This window comes from Boleophthalmus pectinirostris, unplaced genomic scaffold (genome assembly GCF_026225935.1).
Source record: "Boleophthalmus pectinirostris isolate CB_2022bp ecotype Guang Dong unplaced genomic scaffold, ASM2622593v1 HiC_scaffold_9, whole genome shotgun sequence".
In the NCBI taxonomy this organism is placed as follows: Eukaryota; Metazoa; Chordata; class Actinopteri; order Gobiiformes; family Gobiidae; genus Boleophthalmus; species Boleophthalmus pectinirostris.
The window spans coordinates 38,187,419-38,210,438 of NW_026571541.1; the positions used below are offsets into that span (position 1 = coordinate 38,187,419).

Below are 23,020 nucleotides of genomic sequence, written 5' to 3' on the forward strand. Positions count from 1 at the left end.
CAGACCCTCCATGGCAATGTTTTAATGTTTTATTGTTTTAATGTTTTATTGTTTTAATGTTTTAATGTTTTAATGTTTTATTATTTTACTGTTATACACATTTATGATGAGGTTGGACTTTATACCTTTAGAACTAAAATAAGTATAAAATAATAATAATAAAAGTCATTGTGTGGTGAGTTCAGATGTAAAACCCCTGATTCACCGTGTGTTCTGATCAATTCTTCCGGTTTGAGCAGATCACTGTGTAAGAACCTGTTTAGGACTGATCTGCCCGGTAACAGATGACAAACCACTGTTCTCTTTTCTGATTGGACGATTCAGACGATCACATGGTCTATTTCTATTAAACTATATTAACTATTCTAACTATAGATTAAACTACATTTGATCTTAAGCCCACAAACGTGCCTGTGTGTGTGAGTTTGTTTAGTGTGAACGTGTCAAACTGCTCCACCAAAGGCGCGTTTGAGCTGCATTTATAAAGTCAATGTTAGAACTGTCATAGATCCAATATTTGGTCAGTTTGTGGTGAGTTCTGATGTAAAACTCAAATTAACTCGTCCTGTGCTCTGACCAGTTCATTCATTCAGATAAAACCAGTAAAAAAACACAGTGGCATAAACTTTTTAGAACAGTTCTACCTGACAACCACCTGTTCTCTTTTCTGATTGGACGATGCAGAAGGTCACGTGATGTTTTTTATATAAAAAAGGTGTGACTTTTTCTTTGGAAACGAATGTAGTTTTAACAACAACAGGACGTGCCCTTCAAGAGGCGACGCCCACATGATTACATGAAAACAAACATAAATGATAGAGTTTAATATCACAGTGTGGAACATTACAGTCAAAGGAAAAACATTTCATATGTCACAGTAAGGACGCGGAAATACATGATTCATGATTTAACAGTCATTAATCATCATTATTATTATTATTATTATTATTATTATTTATTTATTTTTATAAAATCATAAAAAAAAAGTTTTATTTTATTTTTTTATTTTTTTGCAAAAAAAGTTTAAAAGGGCTTTAAAAGAGCAACACAATACAAATCTATGACATGACATTTGAAAGTCCCAGCTAAAAATGACCAGGTCTAAACCAGAACTGAACCTGGACTGAACCAGGACTGAACCTGGACTGAACCAGGACTGAACCAGGACTAAACCAGGTCTAAACCAGAACTGAACCTGGACTGAACCAGGTCTGAACCTGGACTGAACCAGGAATACCACAAGTCTAAACCAGGTCTACACCAGGTCTACACCAGGTCTGAACCTGAGTCTGGTCTCTTCTGAGCGTCTGTGGAGCTTCTGTGAAGATTTCAGCTCAGATTTCACCCAGAAGTCCATCTGTCTGTTTCCAAACTCTCCAGCTTCTGTTTCAGCCGAAGCTTCTTCACTGCTCTGGCATCGATGAGCACGACTCGGGTCGGCAGGACTGGGCTGTCGCTGTGGCTCGGCGCAGGTGGGCCAGGTTGAACACTTTTACATCTACGGTTCTTTTGACACTTTACTGTTTGGAAGAAGAGTTCTTGGCCGCTGATTGGATGGTGAAAGAATGAAACCAAAGAAATAATGAACATACAGTTTCATTAGATTCCTCCCCCGGTGTAACAGGCTCCACCAGTGGCTCTGCTCCTGTCTGCTCCTGTCTGCTCCTGTCTGCTCCTGTCTGCTCCTGTCTGAACTTCCACCATCCGGACCATCAGCAGAATCTCTAAGACCATTCGCCCACTAACCCAAAGGTCTGTGGTTCATTCTCTGACACTAAAGCACCACTGAAGCACATTCGAGCGTCTACTTTTGTCTGGACACGTTTTTACAGATTTAAGATATTCGGATCAGGGTCCGTCTGCCTGGATAAGTCTGGATCATTCGGGAAACTGTGAACGCACAACAGATCTGGGACAAATGAAGTCTGGTCCGGTCAGGAGGTGGTGTCAGTCTGATTTAGTGAACACAGACTCGAGAGCTGAACAAAGCTGAACAAAGCTGATAAGAAGCAGATCAGCCCGTGTTTCTGTCAATCATCATATCATTTCCTTATGGCCTCTTGTATATAACTGTGATCTACTGTATTTATGTAACGATTTAGTTTGTTTTTTAAATTTACTGTACATACATTTATATAATTGACACGAGTTGCTATTTTCCAGAGGCTGGGACTTGTAAGTCGGGACCTTGGACTCGAGTCAGACTTGAGTCACTATTTTTAGGACTTGAGACTTTCTTGATAAAATGGACTAAGACTTGGGACTTGTCAGTGACTCAGACTTGAGGAGACTTAAGAAGCATTTTTAAATCAGAATTCTTTCTATTTTGGCCATAATGATTCACTCCAAGATCTTGTCAAAACTTTTAAAAAGGAAAAAAAAAAAAAAAAAATTATTTCTACTTCTCTTACACAGTCTATAAATACTCATATGTAATATACTATGATTGTTTAAGAACAATTTAGTTTAAAATTCATGAATATTGCAAAAATCTAAGCTATATTTGGTACTTGAAATGACTTGAAGCTCAAAGCAAAATGACTTGGACTTGAGTTGGACTTATGGGCCAGTGACTCGACTCAACTTGGACTTGCCGCTATTTGACGCAGGACTTGACTCGGACTTGAGGTCAAAGACTTGAGACTTGCAAATCAACGACTCAGTCCCACTTCTGCTATTTTCCATTTTTACATATTTAAAAGTTTATTACCATTTTTATTTGGGATGTAACGATAACCGAAATATGATATTGTATCGTGAAAAGTCTCACATTACTATCGTGGTTCTGGGACAATTTATGAATTGTTTTTACTTAAATACATGCATCCAGAATTTCGGACTTTCGAGCATCGCGTTATGCAAACTGAGAATGATCCTCTGAAAAAGTGAGCGTCAAACCTCCATGTTTGTTTTCCCAGTGGGACGTGTCTATTGACAAAGTCGATCTTTTCAAGTCTTTTGAACCATATCACTTTTGTTTCTGGTTCTGATATTGTCATATTTTAGTTTTGGGATTCGGACATCGTTAATTGTTGTGGTTGTTGGATCCTAACAGCGGAAAACGACTCGAGAAATGTGTTTGTGAACTTCATAAATGCAAAAGTGAATCAGATGTGTGTGACTCAAACCTCTGTTCAAACTGTTTCTCTTCCCAACGGAATTGAAAAATAGTGAAAGGTGAAGGTGATGGGCAGGATTGATCCACAGGAAGAACCAAAAAGGAAACATTTGTCTAAATCATCCTGAGTTTACAGAGAACATTTTGTATGTGGAGCGACAACAAAACAAAATCCCGATCTCTCGCTCAACCTCAGTTACAAATTTAAAAAGTCGACGCCAAAGTGAAAGTCTCCAACTGTTCACCAAGAAACACCTTCCACTGCAAAGAGACCAAGACGTGATGTTTCTGTAAAACCACAAGAACAAGAAAGTGCAGCTCAGTCTGTTTGTCTTCTGCTCCTCTACATTAACAAACAGGATTTTGTTTTGTTGTCGCTCCACATACAAAATGTTCTCTGTAAACTCAGGATGATTTAGTCAGACAAATGTTTCCTTTTTGGTTCTTTCCTGTGGATCAATCCTGCCCATCACCTTCACCTTTCACTATTTTTCAATTCCGTTGGGAAGAGAAACAGTTTGAACAGAGGTTTGAGTCACACACATCTGATTCACTTTTGTATTTATGAAGTTCACAAACACATTTCTCGAGCCGTTTTCCGCTGTTAGGATCCAACAACCACAACAATTACGACGTCCAATCCCAAAACTAAAATATGACAATATCAGAACCAGAAACAAAAGTGATATGGTTCAAAAGACTTGAAAAGATCGACTTTGACAATAGACACATCCCACTGGGAAAACAAACATGGAGGTTTGACGCTCACTTTTTCAGAAAATCCTTCCCAGTATGAATTGCACGATGACTGGAAGTCCAAAATTTGGGATGCATGTATTCTTAGGATTATGACAGTAATAATTCACACCAGAATCTTGTCAAGGTCTTCTAAAAGCAAATAAAAGTGTCCTATCTACAATAATTACCGCAATAAATATCCTACTGTGAGATGCATATCGTGAAAATATTGTATCGAGAGATTTGGATATCGTTACATCCCTAATTTTTATATTTTTTTACTCTTTGTTATTGTAATATAAAGTGATGTGTGAGCTACTGTGCCCACGTAATCTCCCTTGTGGATCAATAAAGTCTGTCTAAGCCTAAGTCTACGTCTAAACCCGATAGTGACCGATGTAACCCCTGCACAAAGAGACACATGAGAGACTGACCCGATAAACTGACCCAGGGAGACCAGAACGTGTCGCCCAAACGAACCGGACTGTCCAGGAAACTGACCTGAGTCTAATCAAAAGTGTGAATGCGTAAAAGTCTGTGTTTAACATGTTACAGAGCCTTTAGAAGTGTCCCTGTGGAAAAGTGTGGTCCTGCCCTGCTTCGCTCCTCCAGGGACCAACCTCCAGGATGTGGTTCTGGAATGGACCCGAGAGGACCTGGAAAACAACAACGTCTTCCTGTTCCGAGATGGACGACCCTACCTGGTCTATCAGCACGGACAGTTCAAGGATCGCGTAGAACTCAAAGACCCGTCCTTCAAAAACGGAAACCTGTCCATGACCCTGAAGGACGCCAGCCATGAGGACAGCGGTCGGTACCGATGCACCGTCTTCAGCTCATCACACGTCAAGAAACGCTCCGTGTACAACACACCGCCGGTCAAAGTCATCGACCTCAAAGTAGTCGATCCAGGTGAGTCCACAATCTATCGACTAACCTCCTTTTGACCTCCGTCCGTACACGCCCACTGAGCACTCTACAGTTTATTCTCTTATCAGAGGACTTTTTCTTGTATTAAGTCATTTTTGAACAATTAAATAGGAATAAAAAAACATCATGTAAACAAAAGTTCAGATAAAGTCTAACTTGAGAAAAAGAACTTCATACTGAGCAGTGCCTACAGTTAGCATCACACCCTCAAGGAATGTTGATGACATCAGCTGCAAAGTGCACACAGCACTTTATAATATAAAACTGACATGACAAACTGTGACTTTCTTGTAGAAGCTCATTTCCACCAGTAAATAAAAAATAAAAGCCTCACAGAAAGTCACAATTATGACTTTAAAACTCATAATTACAAGTTTTAAACTCGTAAATATGACTTTAAAAGTCATAATAATGACTTTCTGTGAGCTGTTTTTTTATTATTTTATTTACTGTTGGAAATGGGCTTCCATACTTTCTGGTTCTTTGTCGCAGAGCCTGAGAGGATCCGGGCACTTCCTGGACAAGACGTGGTCCTAAAGATGGAGCCTGTGGACTACCCTGTGACCTCCATCATGTGGAAACGCCCCGAAGATGAAGAACACTTCGTGTTTCTCCACGGCATGGGCCACCCGCACCACCAGCACCCACAGTACGACGGCCGTGTCCAACTAAAGAACCAAGACCAGAACCAAGACCAGATCCAAGACCTGTCCGTGGTCCTGCACAGAGTCCAGCCCGGCGACAGCGGAGAGTACCACGGCTACATCGTCCAATCACAGCACCGCATGAAGAGGGACACTGACCAATCAAAACCTGCCAAAGTGATCATCCTCGATGTGTTGGCAAGTGAGTGTGGCAGAGCGGCTAATCCTTTCAGTGAGGAGGTTGTGGGTCAGACTCCTGAAGGTTTTGTTTTAGGTTCCAGGAAGTTGAGGTGTCTCGGAGGTTGAGGGTCAGACTCTCGGAGGTTGAGGGTCAGGACTCTCGGAGGTTGAGGGTTTAGACTCTTGGAGGTTGTGGGTCAGACTCTTGGAGGTTGTGGGTCAGACTCTCGGAGGTTGAGGGTCAGACTCTCGGAGGTTGAGGGTCAGACTCTTGGAGGTTGAGGGTCAGACTCTCGGAGGTTGTGGGTCAGACTCTTGGAGGTTGTGGGTCAGACTCTTGGAGGTTGCGGGTCAGACTCCTGATGTCTCTTGTGTTTTTCAGGTGGGGCCTGCAGGTGCGAAGCTGGAGTTGGTTTTGTGGCCGCCGTCTTCATCTCATTGATACTTCACTTCTTCAAATAGTAAAGGTGTCATTTGTTTATTTGATTTTGTTTGAGAATTAAAAAACTTAAAGAGGGGGTATTCTGAACAATTGACTTTCTGGAACTTTCGACGAAGTTCTAATGTTTCCTCATCCAAAACACGTCTAAGGAGGTTTTAGATTCATCAATGCATATTTGAGTAATCTAGTGATCTCTCCTGGGCCCTATTCCGCCCACAGGTCTACACGCGCCCTCACGGGACAATTCTCCAGAAATATACAAAAACACAAACCTGTGACACAAAACATGTGACACAGAGAGACTGGACGAACCTGTTGTGACGTGCAGCAGGAGTTTCATTAGTGGGACGAACGCTCCATGAGTTGTGACGCTCTGAAGGGGGAGTGACTGTCAAAAACAAAATGTTAATATGATGTTTTGGGGAAATAGAGCATTTTCAAAACAATAAAAGGAACATGGTGATCTAAATATGTCACGTACCCCCTCTTTAATAGACCTTTTTCACAATGGCCCGAAGTCCCGCGATGTCGAGGAAACGTTACTTCCAGTTAATGTTTTTCTGTGTAAATGTTTGTGTGTAAATGTGTCATATTCTTCATAAATCTGCCCCATCACCAAATCTTCAGCCAACAAGCTCCACAAAGGACAAACATTAACATAACATGAACAATTTATCCACAACTATCAAGAGAAAAAAGAGCAAAACTTAAGGAAACAATGACCACACAAGAAACTAAACTAATGTGATGATCATGAATAAAACAGAAGGAACTTGTTCACTCAGACTCATTCTACAATTAAAATTTAAAATAGATTTCACGACGTAGATATTTGCACTGACAGAGAGATTTGTGCAGTTCAAATGTTACAGATGTTCACAGATTACAGGTCTAACATTTAAACTGCACAAATCTCTCTGTCTATGTTAATATCAACATCATGAAATAGATTTTTAATTTAAATTTTAGAATCAGTCTGAGTGAACAAGTTACTTCTGATGTATTCACGACCATAACATTAGTTTTGCTCAGTAGTTCATTAACAGTGTTTGGAGTAACGTTATAAAAGTAATGAATTACTGTAATGTGTTGCTTTTTGCTGTAATGTGGCATCACAGGGGGAAAAAAGGTAATATTTTACTTGGTACAAATGTCCTTAACCTGGAATGAAGTGGTGGGTTTTTTGTTTTTCTTCATACAAATTGGCTAAAATTAGTGCTGTCAAGTGATAAAAAATATTGAGAGATTAATTAAATGTGCTCTGTAATTAATCTCTTTTTAATCTCACCTAAAAATTGCTGAGAAAAGTCTCAACTTGAGGTATTTTCATTTAAATTCATTATTACATTATTGTGGCAGATCAAAAGACTTTAACAAACTTTAACAGATGCAGTCACTTACACTCCACAGTATCATCATTATTATTATTACTGTTACTCTATATTACTCAACTTTACAACATATAAACATAAACACTCTAGAGCCACATCAGCTGTTTGACATTATCATGTGTTTAATGCAGATTTGCACAAGTCTCACAGAAACAAAACTTAAAACCACATGACTCATTTGCATAAAATAAGCGGAGAAAAAAAAACGCTCTTGTGCGCTGATGCGGTTCAACTTCTGTCGGACTAAAGGACACAGCGACTCTGAGTCTGAGTGTTCTCTCTGTGACAGAGGGGTGTTCTCTCTGTGACAGAGGGGTGTTCTCTCTGTGACAGAGGGGTGTTCTCTCTGTGTGACAGAGGGGTGTTCTCTCTGTGACAGAGGGGTGTTCTCTCTGTGTCAGAGGGTGTTCTCTCTGTGACAGAGGGGTGTTCTCTCTGTGTGACAGAGGATGTTCTCTCTGTGTCAGAGGGGTGTTCTCTCTGTGTCTCTCTGTGACAGAGGGGTGTTCTCTCTGTGTCAGAGGGGTGTTCTCTCTGTGACAGAGGGGTGTTCTCTCTGTGTGACAGAGGGGTGTTCTCTCTGCGACAGAGGGGTGTTCTCTCTGCGACAGAGGGTGTTCTCTCTGTGACAGAGGGATGTTCTCTCTGTGTGACAGAGGATGTTTCTCTCTGTGTCAGAGGGGTGTTCTCTCTGTGACAGAGGATGTTCTCTCTGTGTCAGAGGGGTGTTCTCTCTGTGACAGAGGGATGTTCTCTCTGTGACAGAGGGATGTTCTCTCTGTGTCAGAGGGGTGTTCTCTCTGTGACAGAGAGATGTTCTCTCTGTGTCAGAGGGGTGTTCTCTCTGTGACAGAGGGATGTTCTCTCTGTGTGACAGAGGGATGTTCTCTCTGTGTCAGAGGGGTGTTCTCTCTGTGACAGAGGGGTGTTCTCTCTGTGTCAGAGGGGTGTTCTCTCTGTGACAGAGGGGTGTTCTCTCTGTGTGACAGAGGGGTGTTCTCTCTGTGACAGAGGGATGTTCTCTCTGTGTCAGAGGGGTGTTCTCTCTGTGACAGAGGGATGTTCTCTCTGTGTCAGAGGGATGTTCTCTCTGCGACAGAGGGGTGTTCTCTCTGTGACAGAGGGATGTTCTCTCTGCAGAGGGATGTTCTCTCTGTGTGACAGAGGGGTGTTCTCTCTGTGTGACAGAGGGATGTTCTCTCTGTGTGACAGAGGGGTGTTCTCTCTGCGACAGAGGGGTGTTCTCTCTGCGACAGAGGGGTGTTCTCTCTGCGACAGAGGGGTGTTCTCTCTGCGACAGAGGGATGTTCTGCTGATGGTGAGTCTGTTCTGTGTTTGTGTTGTGATGTTTTCAGAGATCAGACGTGTGCAGGTTTATCGCAGATGCGGCGAGAACGGGAATGAAAATTACAATTCTTTGCGAGAGCGATGTGTTATTGTCCCAACAACACATTAAAAACAGATTTTATAATAAGGCAACTCGCAAACAAAGAGTTTAAAGTTAGAGATTAAAAACGCGATTAAAAAACAAAACACACTAAATACGACTGTAATTAATTAATCGCAATTAACGTGATAATTTGACACCCCTGGCTAAAATCACCACCTCATCTTCCACTCAGACTTCCCACAGTCATGGAGATCCTGGAAAAGTCATGGAAATGAAAGTGTCATTTTCCGGGTCTGGAAGAGTTATGGAATTTTAGTATCAACAACTCCAGCGTTCTGTTAAGCTCTCATTAGACTATTCTCATTATTTCTGGACGTCTTTTGTTTAAAAGAGACGACAATAAATGCACTGACAGGATTTTAAATGTTCAAAAACTATAATCCCAAACCATAAATTGAGTGGAAAGAATTAAACATTTCAGATTTAGCCTAAAAGTCTGATCAATTCTATACATGTAGGAGCCGTAAAGTCCTGGAAAATTCACTTTAACTCATGAAAAAGTCATGGAAAAGTTTTGAAATGAACCCTGCTCCACTGGATGTGATGAGTTAATCGTCTGGATTCAGTCAGGAGCTGGTGAGAGGAACTTGAAGTGCTGCAGCCTTACGTTTTAAATACAGTAATGAGTAATAAAAATAAGGCAATAAAGTTTTTGTTCTTCTTTTTAAACTTTCATCTTTCTTCTCTTGATCGTTGTGGATAAATTGTTCATGTTAGAATGTTTATCTTTTGTGGAGTTTGTTGGTTGAAGATTTGGTGATGGAGCAGATTTATGAAGAATACGACACATTTACACACATTTACACTGAAAACCATTAACCGGACGTGACGTTTACTCGACATCGCGGCACTTCCGGCCATTGTGAAAAAGTTCTATATCCCTCTAAAGTGAAATACCACCTACTTTGTTTTTATTCTCAAATAAAATCAAATGGACAAATGACACGTGGTGATACTGAAGACTCTGTAAAGATCTATGTAGTAAAGATTTGTATTGTAAAGCAGCATGTTTATTAATGAAGTGAAAATGTTGTTACAGAGACAAAGTACACTGCAGTGCATTTGATACCAGGATGAATATTTATATTTGCATAGTGTCAGAAAGTAGCAAACAGAAGATATTTCTACTAGTGACATGTTGTGTTATTTGCTTCTAACGATGCATCTATAAGATATTATAAAGAAGATCATTTGTTTAATTAGATTTAGAATTTTAAGTGCCAATGAATTTCTCACTTAACTCTGAAAAAACATGATTGAATTATTTTTATTCAGAATTTTAGTTGCTGTGTTTAAAATATTTTTATTAAAAACAATCACCTTTTAAATATTAAGCACAAATATTTTCAAGCTCTCAAAGGTTGTATAGAAGATTTTCCAAGGAAAAAGAAATACAGTGACTAAACCAGGACTAAACCAGGACTAAACCAGGACTAAACCAGGACTGAACCAGGACTGAACCAGGACTGAACCAGGACTGAACCAGGACTAAACCAGGACTGACTGAACCAGGACTGAACTAGGACTGAACCAGGACTGAACCAGGACTGAACCAGGACTGAACCAGGACTAAACCAGGACTGAACCAGGACTAAACCAGGACTGAACCAGGACTGAACCAGGACTAACCAGGACTGAACCAGGACTAAACCAGGACTGAACCAGGACTAAACCAGGACTAAACCAGGACTAAACCAGGACTGAACCAGGACTAAACCAGGACTGAACCAGGACTAAACCAGGACTAAACCAGGACTGAACCAGGACTAAACTGGTCTCAATCCTGATCTTGTCCCGGTCCAGTCCCGGTCTCAGTCCTGGTCTCAGTCCTGGTCTCAGTCCTGGGCTCAGTTCTGGGCTCAGTCCTGAACCAGGTCTGAACCAGGTCTGAACCCAGGTCTGAACCAGGACTGAACCAGATCTGAACTGGTCTCAATCCAGATCTGGTCCTGGCCTCAGTCCCGGTCTCAGTCCCGGCCGCAGTCCTGGTCCCTGTCTCAGTCCTAAACCAGGACTGAACCAGGACTAAACTGGTGTCAATCCTGATCTTGTCCCGGTCTCAGTCCCGGTCTCAGTCCAGGTCTCAGTCCCGGTCTCAGTCCCGGTCTCAGTCCCGGTCTGGTCCCGGTCTCAGGACTGAACCAGGACTGAACCAGGACTGAACCAGGTCTGAACCAGGTCTGAACCAGGTCTGAACCAGGACTGAACCAGGACTGAACCAGGTCTGAACCAGGTCTGAACCAGGTCTGAACCAGGACTGAACCAGGACTGAACTGGTCTCAATCCAGATCTGGTCCTGGCCTCAGTCCCGGTCTGGTCCCGGTCTCAGTCCCGGTCTCAGTCCCGGTCTCAGTCCCGGTCTCAGTCCAGGTCTCAGTCCAGGTCTCAGTCCAGGTCTCAGTCCCGGTCTCAGTCCAGGTCTCAGTCCAGGTCTCAGTCCTGGTCTCAGTCCCGGTCTCAGTTCTGGTTTGGTCCCGGCCTCAGTCCTGGCCGCACTCCTGGCCCCTGTCTCAGTCCTAAACCAGGACTGAACCAGGACTAAACTGGTCTCGATCCTGATCTTGTCCCGGTCTCAGTCCCGGTCTCAGTCCAGGTCTCAGTCCCGGTCTCAGTCCCGGTCTCAGTCCAGGTCTCAGTCCCGGTCTGGTCCCGGTCTCAGGTCTGAACCAGGTCTGAACCAGGTCTGAACCAGGACTGAACTGGTCTCAATCCAGATCTGGTCCTGGCCTCAGTCCCGGTCTCAGTCCCGGTCTCAGTTCTGGTCTGGTCCCGGCCTCAGTCCTGGCCGCAGTCCTGGTCCCTGTCTCAGTCCTAAACCAGGACTGAACCAGGACTAAACTGGTCTCAAACCTGATCTTGTCCCGGTCCAGTCTCAGTCCCGGTCTCAGTTCTGGTCCCGGTCTCAGTCCTGAACTAGGACTGAACTAGGACTAAATCAGGACTAAACCAGGACTGAACCAGGACTAAACTGGTCTCAATCCTGATCTTGTCCCGGTCCAGTCCCGGTCTCAGTCCTGGTTCAGTCCTGGTTTAGTCCGTTACCCGTTTTTTTTTCCATTTTTCATTTAAACACAAAATCAAAAACTTAACGATTTGTTTTTTATCTGTTTTTTCATTTTGGTTTTGGAGACAAATAACGAAGAAAATAGTCGGGTTTTTTTTCCGTTTTCTTATTTTTTGTTTTATTTTGAAAAACAAATGAACGACTGGCGCACGGATTTATGAGAATATTTCCGTTGTTGACTGAGTGATCGTGTCTCTGAACTATTAGTATGACTCAAGTTTGAAACAATGAAAAACACTGAAGCAGAATATTTAAAATGTAACCTTTTTTAATTAGATTTTATTCAAAGTGAGAAATTCAGCTGTGTTTAAAATTCAAAATGACAAACAAAATGATCTTCCATTTATGCAATTTTAATGCACTTCTGAAAAAGGAATGTAAATGTGATTTTTTTTGCTGGATATATTTGTATATTGCTGAGATACTGGCTGTTTTAGGTGCTGTCAAAGTAGTAGTGTCAAGTAGTCTGGCAAGTTGTCTGGGGACTGTATAATAAAGTGTTTTTCTTCTCAAAACAACATGTGTTCAAAAGAGTGAAACATTTGCATCACAAAAGAGAGAGTTAACGAGAGAACTAACGAGAGAGTTAACGAGAAGAGCTAACGAGAGAACTAACGAGAAACCTAACGAGAGAACTAACGAGAGAACTAACGAGAGTTAACGAGAGAGTTAACGAGAGAGCTAACGAGAGAGCTAACGAGAGAACTAACGAGAGAACGAGAGAGCTAACGAGAGAGTTAACGAGAGAACTAACGAGAGAGCTAACGAGAGAGCTAACGAGAGAGCTAACGAGAGAGTTACGAGAGAGCTAACGAGAGAGCTAACGAGAGAGCTAACGAGAGAGCTAACGAGAGAACTAACGAGAGAACTAACGAGAGAGTTAACGAGAGAGCTAACGAGAGAGTTAACGAGAGAGCTAACGAGAGAACTAACGAGAGAACTAACGAGAGAGCTAACGAGAGCTAACGAGAGAGCTAACGAGAGAACTAACGAGAGAGTTAACGAGAGAGCTAACGAGAGAGCTAACGAGAGAGCTAACGAGAGAACTAACGAGAGAGCTAACGAGAGCTAACGAGAGAGCGAGAGAGCTAACGAGAGAGCTAACGAGAGACTAACGAGAGAGCTAACGAGAGCTAACGAGAGAGCTAACGAGAGAGCTAACGAGAGAACTAACGAGAGAGCTAACGAGAGAGCTAACGAGAGAACGAGAGAGCTAACGAGAGAGCTAACGAGAGAGCTAACGAGAGAGCTAACGAGAGAGCTAACGAGAGAACGAGAGAACTAACGAGAGAACTAACGAGAGAGCTAACGAGAGAGCTAACGAGAGAGCTAACGAGAGAGAGAGAGCTAACGAGAGCTAACGAGAGAGCTAACGAGAGAGCTAACGAGAGAACTAACGAGAGAGCTAACGAGAGAACTAACGAGAGAGCTAGAGCCATAAGTATATGAGCCTGTATAAGATACATATGAATATATCTAAAAAATGGTGCGAACTCTTGATTCTCCAGGCTGTAACAACTAAAATCTGGCTGAATCTCCACACACATTTCACTGTTTTCCTGTAACGGACTTTGCGCTGAGGAAACTTTGGCTTCTTGCCTTTGGCTTCAATGTGGAAACCAAACCAGGTAAGAACGAAGAAGTGCCGCTACATTTACAAGAGAACAGACTCAAGAATCAGATGTAACTCTGTGTGCAGTAAATCACTCAGTGTCATATCACCAGTGAAGCTTCTACAAAACATAACTTTATAAGTCGACTGTTATTACTATTGTAAATGTCACGTACACTGTTGGCAGCAGCTACGTGGACGTGTGGATGATTCTATGTTTCTATCAGTCGTCCATGCTTCAGTCACAGTGGAGGCTCTATGTTCGCTGTATACGAGTTTATAAATGACGTGATGGTGATTGTCGCTCACTCGGTCTCTCACGGCTCCAGCGTCAACTTGTCTCTGCTCTTTCTAACTAGTGATGAGCAGATGATCCCTCAGTGTATCACACTTTTCCCCTTGTGTGTCCAGACTGTATCACACTGTGTTGGTGAGTGTGTGGGTTCCATCTAGTGGTTTAAAAAATGTACTGCAGCTTTACTACAAAAGAAACACATTGTAATGAGTTTGCATCACGAAGTGCAAGATCTGACTTTTTTCCATGTGAACATAACAACTGGGCCAATGTTCAATCATCTCTGTGTGAAATTAGAGTGAATCTTCTTGTGATGATTCATTGTGTGTCATGTGAGTGCTTGTGAACACTTTACACATTGTGCTTGTAACATTTGAGTGCCTGTCTTTCTTTTTTTTTCTTTTTTAGGGGGTGGAGGGTGGATTTCAAATATTTTTATTAAGAAAAAGAAGTTTTTGAAGCATGTTTGGGCTCAAACGATTTCTCCCCTTGGAAACTATTTCTCCAGCTTTAGAGAAAATTCGTTCATAAGAAACTGATGAGGCAGGAGGACACGAATATTTTTGGGACAGTTTAAATAAGTGTGGGTTGGTCTTTTTTTTGAGAATTCCAATATTCCAGTGGGTCTTCAGTTCTGGGAATGTTTGCTGCTGACAGTTTCTCTGAACTTCTATTATAGCATCAGCCATAAAACTTGTGTTTCTTCTGCTCTGAGTCTCCTCCATGTCTAGTTGTTGCCACAGGTTGTCTACAAAACATGACCTGATTTGCATAAAATGTAAATCCTAAATATCAACAAATACATTCTGAACAAATAAATACAAACCTGAACTAGAAGATGCTGGTAAATGAGATGCGGGGAAATTCTCATCTCTGCAACACATTCACATTTTAGTCGCTTCACTGCTTCATTCATCTTGTTCCCATTTAAAAAACCAAGCGCTTTGTATCGTGGGTCCAACAAGGTCACCAGAGAGAGATGTCCAGAAGATTCATAAGTCTTTAAGGTTTCCATGACTCTTTTGTCCAGTTCCTGACAGTTTTATTTCCAACCGATGTTTGCAAAGATGGGGCACATTTTTGCGTTGTCTGGTGAAGCATTTTCATCATTGGAATTGTTTTGTTTCCGCTCACTCGCTTCTCCTCTGAAAGCTCCACAGTAGCAGAATTAAAAGGGCCAAGCACAACCAGGAGTTCTGCAATGATGTGGTGCTCCTCATCAGTAAGTGCAGGCGTCGGTGTTTTTAAGGACTCACCCAAACAGGCTCTTTTTGGCTTGTTTCTCTTGACAGCGTTTGATAAGTGCTTGTTCCAGTGTGTTGGAACTTCATTTATTAGCTTCAAAAGTGGTTTTTCCTTTTGCTGTTGCACTGGACACAGCTTTTCCGTGGCGACAGTGCTGGAACCAAAATAGGTGACAATTTTTTTGGTTTTATTTCAGTTCGGTCTGACATTTGATCGCAAGATTTTTAAACTATCAAATTTAAAGTGTGTGTGATGCAAGGACTATGCCTGATTTTTAATAGTCTCACTGTTGCTGTCATATTTGCACCAGCATCAGTCACAAAGCGTGTGACCTTTCCTGCAGTGGCCCAGCTGTCAATCAGATGTTGTGTGACCTAAAAAAATACATAAATAAATAAAAAGTCCTTATATAACACCAACACAAACTGTACTGAATATTTTCAATAAACCTTCCTCAGCAATATTCTCTGCTGTGTGACTCTGGGGAAAGTATTTAACTCCCAGCACAGTGGTGCACATTTTATTTCCAGTATCAAAGTGGCCAGTCACAGCCAAGTCGGCCTCCATGTTTATTGAAGTTCACATATCAGCTGTAAGACCGACTGCTTTGGTGGAGTGTCATTTTTCTTTTATGTTCAGGGTTTCTGCTTCATATCTTTTAGACACCATTTCCTTTAGAGCCTGTAAAACAGGAAAAAATAAAATAAAATAAATAAATAAATAAAAATTCTTCAGACAATAATAATAATAATAATAATAATAATAATAATTCAAACTGTTAATGTTAAGTGCCATTTCTGACATATTCAGTACCTTCCTGGTTGGTGTTGTGTATTATGGCTCAAGGGTCTGCAGCATCTCCCTGAATCCCTCGTCCTCAACGATGCTTAAACGTTGGCCATATTTTATTATAATATTTACAATGCATCGATTTAGTGCCTCTTTTCTAGAAGCTGGAAGTGAAAAGGAAAGGTGTTTGATTTAGATTATTATTAGCCTCCATAATAATTAGTGACTGATGACAAAATACTAATCCACCAGTGTCCATTCCTGCTGTATTTTGTTCTTTCATGACGAGCTCTGTAATGCCGTAGCATTGATGTGTTTCGAGTTGCATAGGACAACTCTGATGAGCATTGACGCCATTTCAGCTGTGGGTCATAAAAAATATTTATAAAAGACTTTGTCTGCCTGTGGAAACGGGAATGGAATATAAATGACCTTATCAGGTGTTATGAGATCAAAATGATCCACACGGAAGAAAACTTTCTCTTTCTTGGAGGGTCCATAGTGACGAACGGCGTCGTAGCAACAAGTGACTCGATCTGTGCCGGACGTCCTGATGTTGAACTGGCGCCTCAATGACACGTGACACAATGTGATACAATACGGCTGCGTTCAGACTGCAGCCTGAAGTGACCCAAATCCGATTTTTTTAGCCCCTATGTTCCTGTATCTGATCTTTTAATGTCAGTCTGAACCACACAGATCCGATTTTTTCAAATGTGACCCAGGACACTTGGATCTGTGCTCCTGAAACCGATACATATTTGATCTTTTAACATGTGACTTCAGTCTGAACGGCCAAAGTGCATTCATCCACCTACACGTTATCAACAAGACACAAACGTCACTATTCTGCACTGAAGTAGGAGAAAATTGTTAATGAACTCTGTGTGACTGAAGTGAAGCACATCTCCACTCACCACAAAACACCACGACCAAAAAAACCTCGTCCTTCTCCTTCTCAATCTCCTCCTTAAAACAAGTCAGTTGTTCATGTTCTGGCTCCGGTACGAGAGGAACTTTAAAATCTCCAGGTGCTCGATGCTGCGTCCATGTTTGGACAACTTCTGTAAACACAGAGACGCTCGTCGTGTCTCCATGTGGGACACTTTTGGGCCATTTAACGTTCACACTGGAGTCACATACAAGTCACATTTAATTGGAAATGTGAACGACCTCACAAAAACATCGGATTTCACACACAAAAAAAATCATTAAGCCCTGCAGTCTGAATGTAGCCTTAGGTCAGGGGTGTTCACACTTTTTCATCATGTGAGCTACTTACAAAATGACCAAGTCAAAATGATCTTCCTAATACAAAACCAAACAAACTGCACTGAAACACTCTGTGTGCCCCTTTTTTTGACCCTCCCCACAGTTTGAGAACCTCTTCTTTAAGAGAACTTCCTCTGGCACTTTACACAAAACTGTAAAAAAAAGTGAAGGAAGATTTTTAAACCTGTTTTTTAAAGTTCCAAACTGGAGTTTCATTCTTTTCTGGTTTTGCAGTGATATTTTCCAGCCTCTGCACGTTTACCAAACCAAACGCACATCGTGACAAACACAGATGCATTTGTCACTTTTGTTAGACAAACTTCAGCCAAATGTGGCAGTAGGTCTGTTCTGTAGATCCGCTCTATGCTGTAGACCTGCTTTGTGCCAACACTGGAACACAAATTTAGACTGGTTTTTGCTCCACGTTTGGTCTTGTTCTTCTAATCAGCCGCACTGTGGGAGGGGCTTGTGTTGGCTGTACGCAGGAAGGAGCGAGAGCGTGAAAAGGCGAGGGGCGGCGTGCTGACGTGAGGCAGATGGACAGGTAGGATGTTTAGGAAGTTGAACCTGCCCTGTGATGCACGCTGGTACACGAGGGCACACGCTGTCGCAGACGAGCCGTGCATAGGGAGCGTGTGTGTTTGTGATGCGCCGTAGAGTCTCCGCGGGTTTCAAATGAGCGCACAGGCTGCACTGAGACGCCCCACACGCTCCTGCACCCGCTACAAGTTTATTACCAACAGCAGCGGCCGGAATCAAATATGATCACACTTGTTTGAGTGTCAGACCTCGAGTGAGAGACAAGACCGAGTCCAAACACGAGTCCGAGACGAGACACAGCGATCTACCCACACGACCTTGGCCATCGACTGGTAGATCGAGATCGACATATTGAGCACCCCTGCACTAGTGCATCAAGCTCTTTTAAACATGACTGTGCGCTGCTCTTCAGTCGTGTGTTTGTCGGTCCTGGGTGTGACTGAGCTGCTGCAGGTTGGTCATTATTGCTTTAAAAAGTGACTGTGTTTGTCTCACTAAATACCCCATTTTTCTCCGAGTCAAACCATGGTCTTCTGAACTAGCCTATTACTATTACTATTACTATTACTATTACTATTACTATTACTACTATTACTATTACTATTACTATTACTATTACTATTACTATTACTATTACTACTACTAATATAGCTCCTGTCTGTTTCTAATTCATATTGCAGCATTGTACCAGCTACAGTAACTACACCAAACCTCTGGGTGGCGCCTGGATTTGATTCAAACCTGTAACTTTTATTTCATTACAGTTGTAACTTTTACTCACAATCTGTTTAAAATCGTGCATTTGTCAGCGACTCGCCTCTCCACAGATCTGTTAAAGTCTCATTGGTCTCTGGTCATGGACTTGAAACATCAGCTGTGTGCAAATGAAACAAGTGACAAGTGTGTAAAGTTATATCACTTTACACACAAACACCAAACCAGAGTTTTACAGAATCTCTGGAAAGTTTTTACGAAGATTCATTTTCAGAGGTAAATTCACCGTTTGTGTGTAAAAGATGGAAACAAACAAAAGGAAAATGTCTGTTTTTAAAAATACCTGTGTACGTGTAAACGGGGCTTCAGATGCAGCTCCTTTAAAAACTCTGACCTGTGATTTTCTTTTCTTCTGTTATTTTCAGGTTTATTATTTGACTTAAGGGTCTGTTCCATTGTGTAACTTTTCTGGTGGAGGCTCCATCAAAAGTGTTTCTCCATGGAGATGTTAATGCTTTGTCTGGAATGTTTCACAGTATGGCATTAGTTACAGGTGTAATGACATTACAAGTTACAGTTCAGATCTGTGGAGAGGCGACCCCACTCATAGACAACATGCCTCTTTTTCAAAGTATTTTTGAGCTACAAAATCGCCTGTAATTGAATAAATGTAAAGTAGAGATGTTTAATGTCACTGTGGAACATTCCAGGCAGAACAATGACATTTCCATAGAAACAATCAGCAGGTGACGAACCCTCCACCAGAAAGTTACACAATGCACTTTAAGTCTGTCATCAGTCCTCTAGGTCTAGGACGTCGTGTCACTGCAGAAGCTTCAGTTTAAGTTCAGCCCTTCACTGTCCTCATCAGAAAAAGACAAAAGACGACAGCAGAACAACAATCATGACCTGCAGTAACGAGGCCAACCTGCAGGGGGCACTGTTACTCTTGATTTGATGTTACACTTTGATTTCTCATTGGATCCAGCACATCCTTAAACAGAGACACCCTCGTCTTCAAATTAACAATAAATCTGGGGGGGGTAAAATATGAACCTCACAATCATCAGCAGAGTTTGTGACTTTAAAATGGAACTGCCTCCACTAAAGAACAGTCGAGCTCTCAGTGTTTAATGTCTGTCATTGTGAGCTCTAATTTTCATGCCTCACCATATATTAACTTTCTGACTTGTAGAGACTTTGGTTCCTTTAAAGGAAAAAGAACTACTGTAACAAATAACAAGCGTTGTTGAGTTTGGTGATGTTTAAAGCCACATTTATGTCCCAAGTTTTCAAACTGACAAAAAACTGAATGAAATATAAAGAAAATGACTGAAACTATACATTTGTTTGGACATAATTTAGTTGAGAGGACATGTGTATAAATAGTTCTGTGTATTTCATTAGTGCAGCTCAAAGTCCATGAAATAATAAAGTTGGGGAGTAAGTTAACATTGGGATTCAGGCCCATGAGTGAAGAAAGATGGTCAAGTCAGTCCAGTCAATCACATGTACAAAAGGCAAGGTGACGGCTCTAAAAACAATCTGCTGCTCTCTAGTGTGATGTACAAATATCCACAGAAGGAGCCGGTGTTATGGATCTGTTATGGGTGATATGTCATAAGCCGATGTGGGCGTGGCCCTAAGGACCCAGCTTTAATAAACCGAATATTTAGTTTTAAACGCGGTATCCGTGTTTCTTTTGAGGGAGCTTTACTTTATTAAATCATCCCCAAGTTATCTATGAGGTAAATCAGGTGTGTTAACTCGTATGTGTGAATGTCGTGATAAAAGCACCAAACTCACACGGCCGTTTACATCAACGCCAATGGAGACATGAGAAACTGTCCGTGTGAGTCACAGATACAAACCTCACTGTTTTCCTTTAGTGCAGACGAAGAAATCCACATCTCCACTTTAGACAAGGCGGAAATGAAGTCACAGAAGGTTTGATTTATTTAAACAGCGCCCCCCAGAGGCCCTGGGACAGGTGTCTGTGCCTGTCTGTCTGTCTGTCTGCAGAGGGCGCTCTTCTGTTACGTGTGAAATATGAGACATTTACATACTGGCCCAACAGATCTATAACACTAACAATATCAGCTCCCACTCGACACCGCGTTTCTAAAGTGGTAGTCTGCGGACTATGTAATTAAATCATTTTAGAATAATATTGTTATTTAAAATGTGTACATAACATAATAATAACATAATGATCCATGGATGTCGTAGATTATACCTATACCAGGCTCACAGTATGTGATCTTTAAATAAACTTTGACTTTTGGTAAAAGGACAAACAAATGTTTGTCGACTTTAAATTTAGATTTTAAAATAAAAAATAACTAAACTGAGAATGACATTTTCAAATGGGTAACAATGTAAAAATGTATTCAGCTATTTTAATTTTAACAAGTCGCACCATGCACATGGCAAATATTTAGAGGAATCACCGTGTTATTAAGTATTAAATATCTTGTTTTTTAATATTCCTCGACATGGTCAATGAAAAGATAAACATAAAGAGACACAGGGGTCAAAAGAGTTACAAAAGTTAAATAGGTTTATTTAAGTTATCTTTAATTTACAGTAAAAATGCCCCAAAAAACCCTCCTGCAACCAAAATCAAAGTAACAACAGAAGAGTCAAACAAACAGAACAAAAGGATGCAGCACCGGGCCAAAACAGGACAGGGCCATAGAACCTGGTGTCAACATCACGAGCCTAAAGGAAAAAACATCCCCAAACTAACGTTACCAAACAAAAGGCCAAAACAGGACAGCAGGTCCCACCAGGTCAAACACAGAAGACTAACTCCAGCTAACAGGCATCTTGTGGGCAGCTAATGCAGTGGGGCTAAGAGGGCGTGGAGGGTGAGGTGGTGGATGTTGAGAGTGAGCAAGACGGGACAGCATACCACAGATAGGTGGACAAATTATAATACGACCAACCACGCCACAAAACAAACATAACTATAAAGATACATGGAAGATAACGTACTAAGGAGCGCCTTCTCTTTGAACGACTCTTAATTAATGATGATCCAAACTGTTTGAGCTTTTCTAAATCAGTAAGAAGTGATTTGTTTTCAGTCATGTAATTACACATGTCCTTTATATTCTGAATGGCCTTGTCATATTTTTCACCTCTAAATAGTCCTTTATCTTCATGGAAAAGAACAGAAACAGTCAGAACAATTCTCTCATGATTGATGTTCCAATTTTCAATGTCTGGGTCGTTTTTTTTCCACGTGTGATGAATCGCCACTAAAATAACTGGTTTTGTTTTTGCCGGTTCTGGAAGAGTGAATAACATTATTTTAGTCACAATGTCAGAAGAATGTTTCTGCAGAAAATACCAGAGCAGAAGTGAAATCAGATGCAGTTTAATTTCTATAAAATGTGAACAAACCTGGTAACTGCTCAAGGGCAAATTGTACGTCTGATCTTCGATCTCTAATCAGACAAAACACAATGACCCAGTCACATTCTGCTGGGTCCTCTGTGCTCGGCAGACTCAAGTCCTCTGTGATTGTTTGTTGAATGTCGTTACATTTAGAGCTTGAATCCTTAAAAAATGAAGACTTTTCCTGCCTGCTGTGTCATTTCTGAAAAGGAAATATGTGTGATTAAACACCGTCTAAATATAGGATGAAAAACTACAAATGAACAGTTAACAGATGATCTAAACCTCATTATAATAAAAATAATGTAGTTACCTTTTTCTGGACTGTGGAGGTTTCAGTTTGGTGGTGGCTGCTGCACAATAGAAAACATAGAACACACACAGTCGAGTGGTGTTGCTGTGGTTTTGTCTCTGTGTGTCTGCAGACTGTGTGTGTCGTAAGTAAAACTTACAAACTCCTCCCCCTGCAGCCTGCAGGGAGCTGTCAATCAAACCAGGGAAGGACGGATTAATGCAATAAAATCAATAAAAACACGTATTTAGAAGAGGCACAGTACATTAATGAACACATGTTTTTTATGTAAATATGCCAGATTTAAACTTCAGGGTAATTTCTGACGTTGACAGACAGGCTGGTACTATTAAGTCACACAAAACACAGAATGCTTTCTTTAAATTCATGTTTTTAAATACATTTTTGAAATCCAAATAGTTTCACTTTATCTCTACATATATTTACTTGTTTGATCTTTTTTTTTTCCTGTAATGAATACAAAAGTTGCAATTAAAACAAGAGTTTTTCAAATACAGAATTAAAAATTCCATGGTCTTATGATCGTTGGAAAATTGTTCTAAACCCCTTCATCTCGCTCTCATTCAAAAGAGAAGTTTACAAGGGGCTCGTCACTGAGCTGTGCTCTCAGGAACTCCTTGAATTCACTCATTGTTCCAGAGTGTGAAACAGTCAGGAGGATTCAACACATTGAGCCTAGTGACAGAGTGAGACATGACCTCTGCATGACGGCAGCGCAGGACAGGGTCCCATCATCACTTTAACCGTACAGGGAAGAAAAAAGTTTTCTCTGCTCCAAGTGTGAGTCTGTTTCATTTTACTGTTTAAAAAAAAATAATCACGGGTATTGCCCGTCACTAAATAAAATGGTGTTATATTTATATAATATTATATTTTGTTTG

General features: G+C 41.2%; 1 protein-coding gene and 1 long non-coding RNA gene across 2 annotated transcripts in view; one reads left to right on the forward strand and one right to left on the reverse strand.

The window, feature by feature from the left end:
* LOC110175772 (uncharacterized) overlaps positions 1-6,319 on the forward strand; it is a 6,724-nt gene extending 405 nt beyond the window's left edge. Inside the window, exons 2-4 of the mRNA XM_020941985.2 lie at positions 4,412-4,768; positions 5,279-5,632; positions 5,993-6,319. Of these exons, the coding sequence (XP_020797644.2) occupies positions 4,412-4,768; positions 5,279-5,632; positions 5,993-6,072 (791 nt within the window). The 3' untranslated portion in view covers positions 6,073-6,319. The remainder of the gene's footprint in view (positions 1-4,411; positions 4,769-5,278; positions 5,633-5,992) is intronic.
* Positions 6,320-20,966: 14,647 nt separating this feature from the next.
* LOC129407280 (uncharacterized) lies at positions 20,967-22,221 on the reverse strand. The gene is made up of 3 exons (XR_008631471.1): positions 22,140-22,221; positions 21,833-22,028; positions 20,967-21,717 (listed from the first exon to the last, which is right to left on the reverse strand). It is a non-coding gene; the product is annotated as an uncharacterized LOC129407280 (long non-coding RNA).
* Positions 22,222-23,020: the final 799 nt, after the last annotated feature.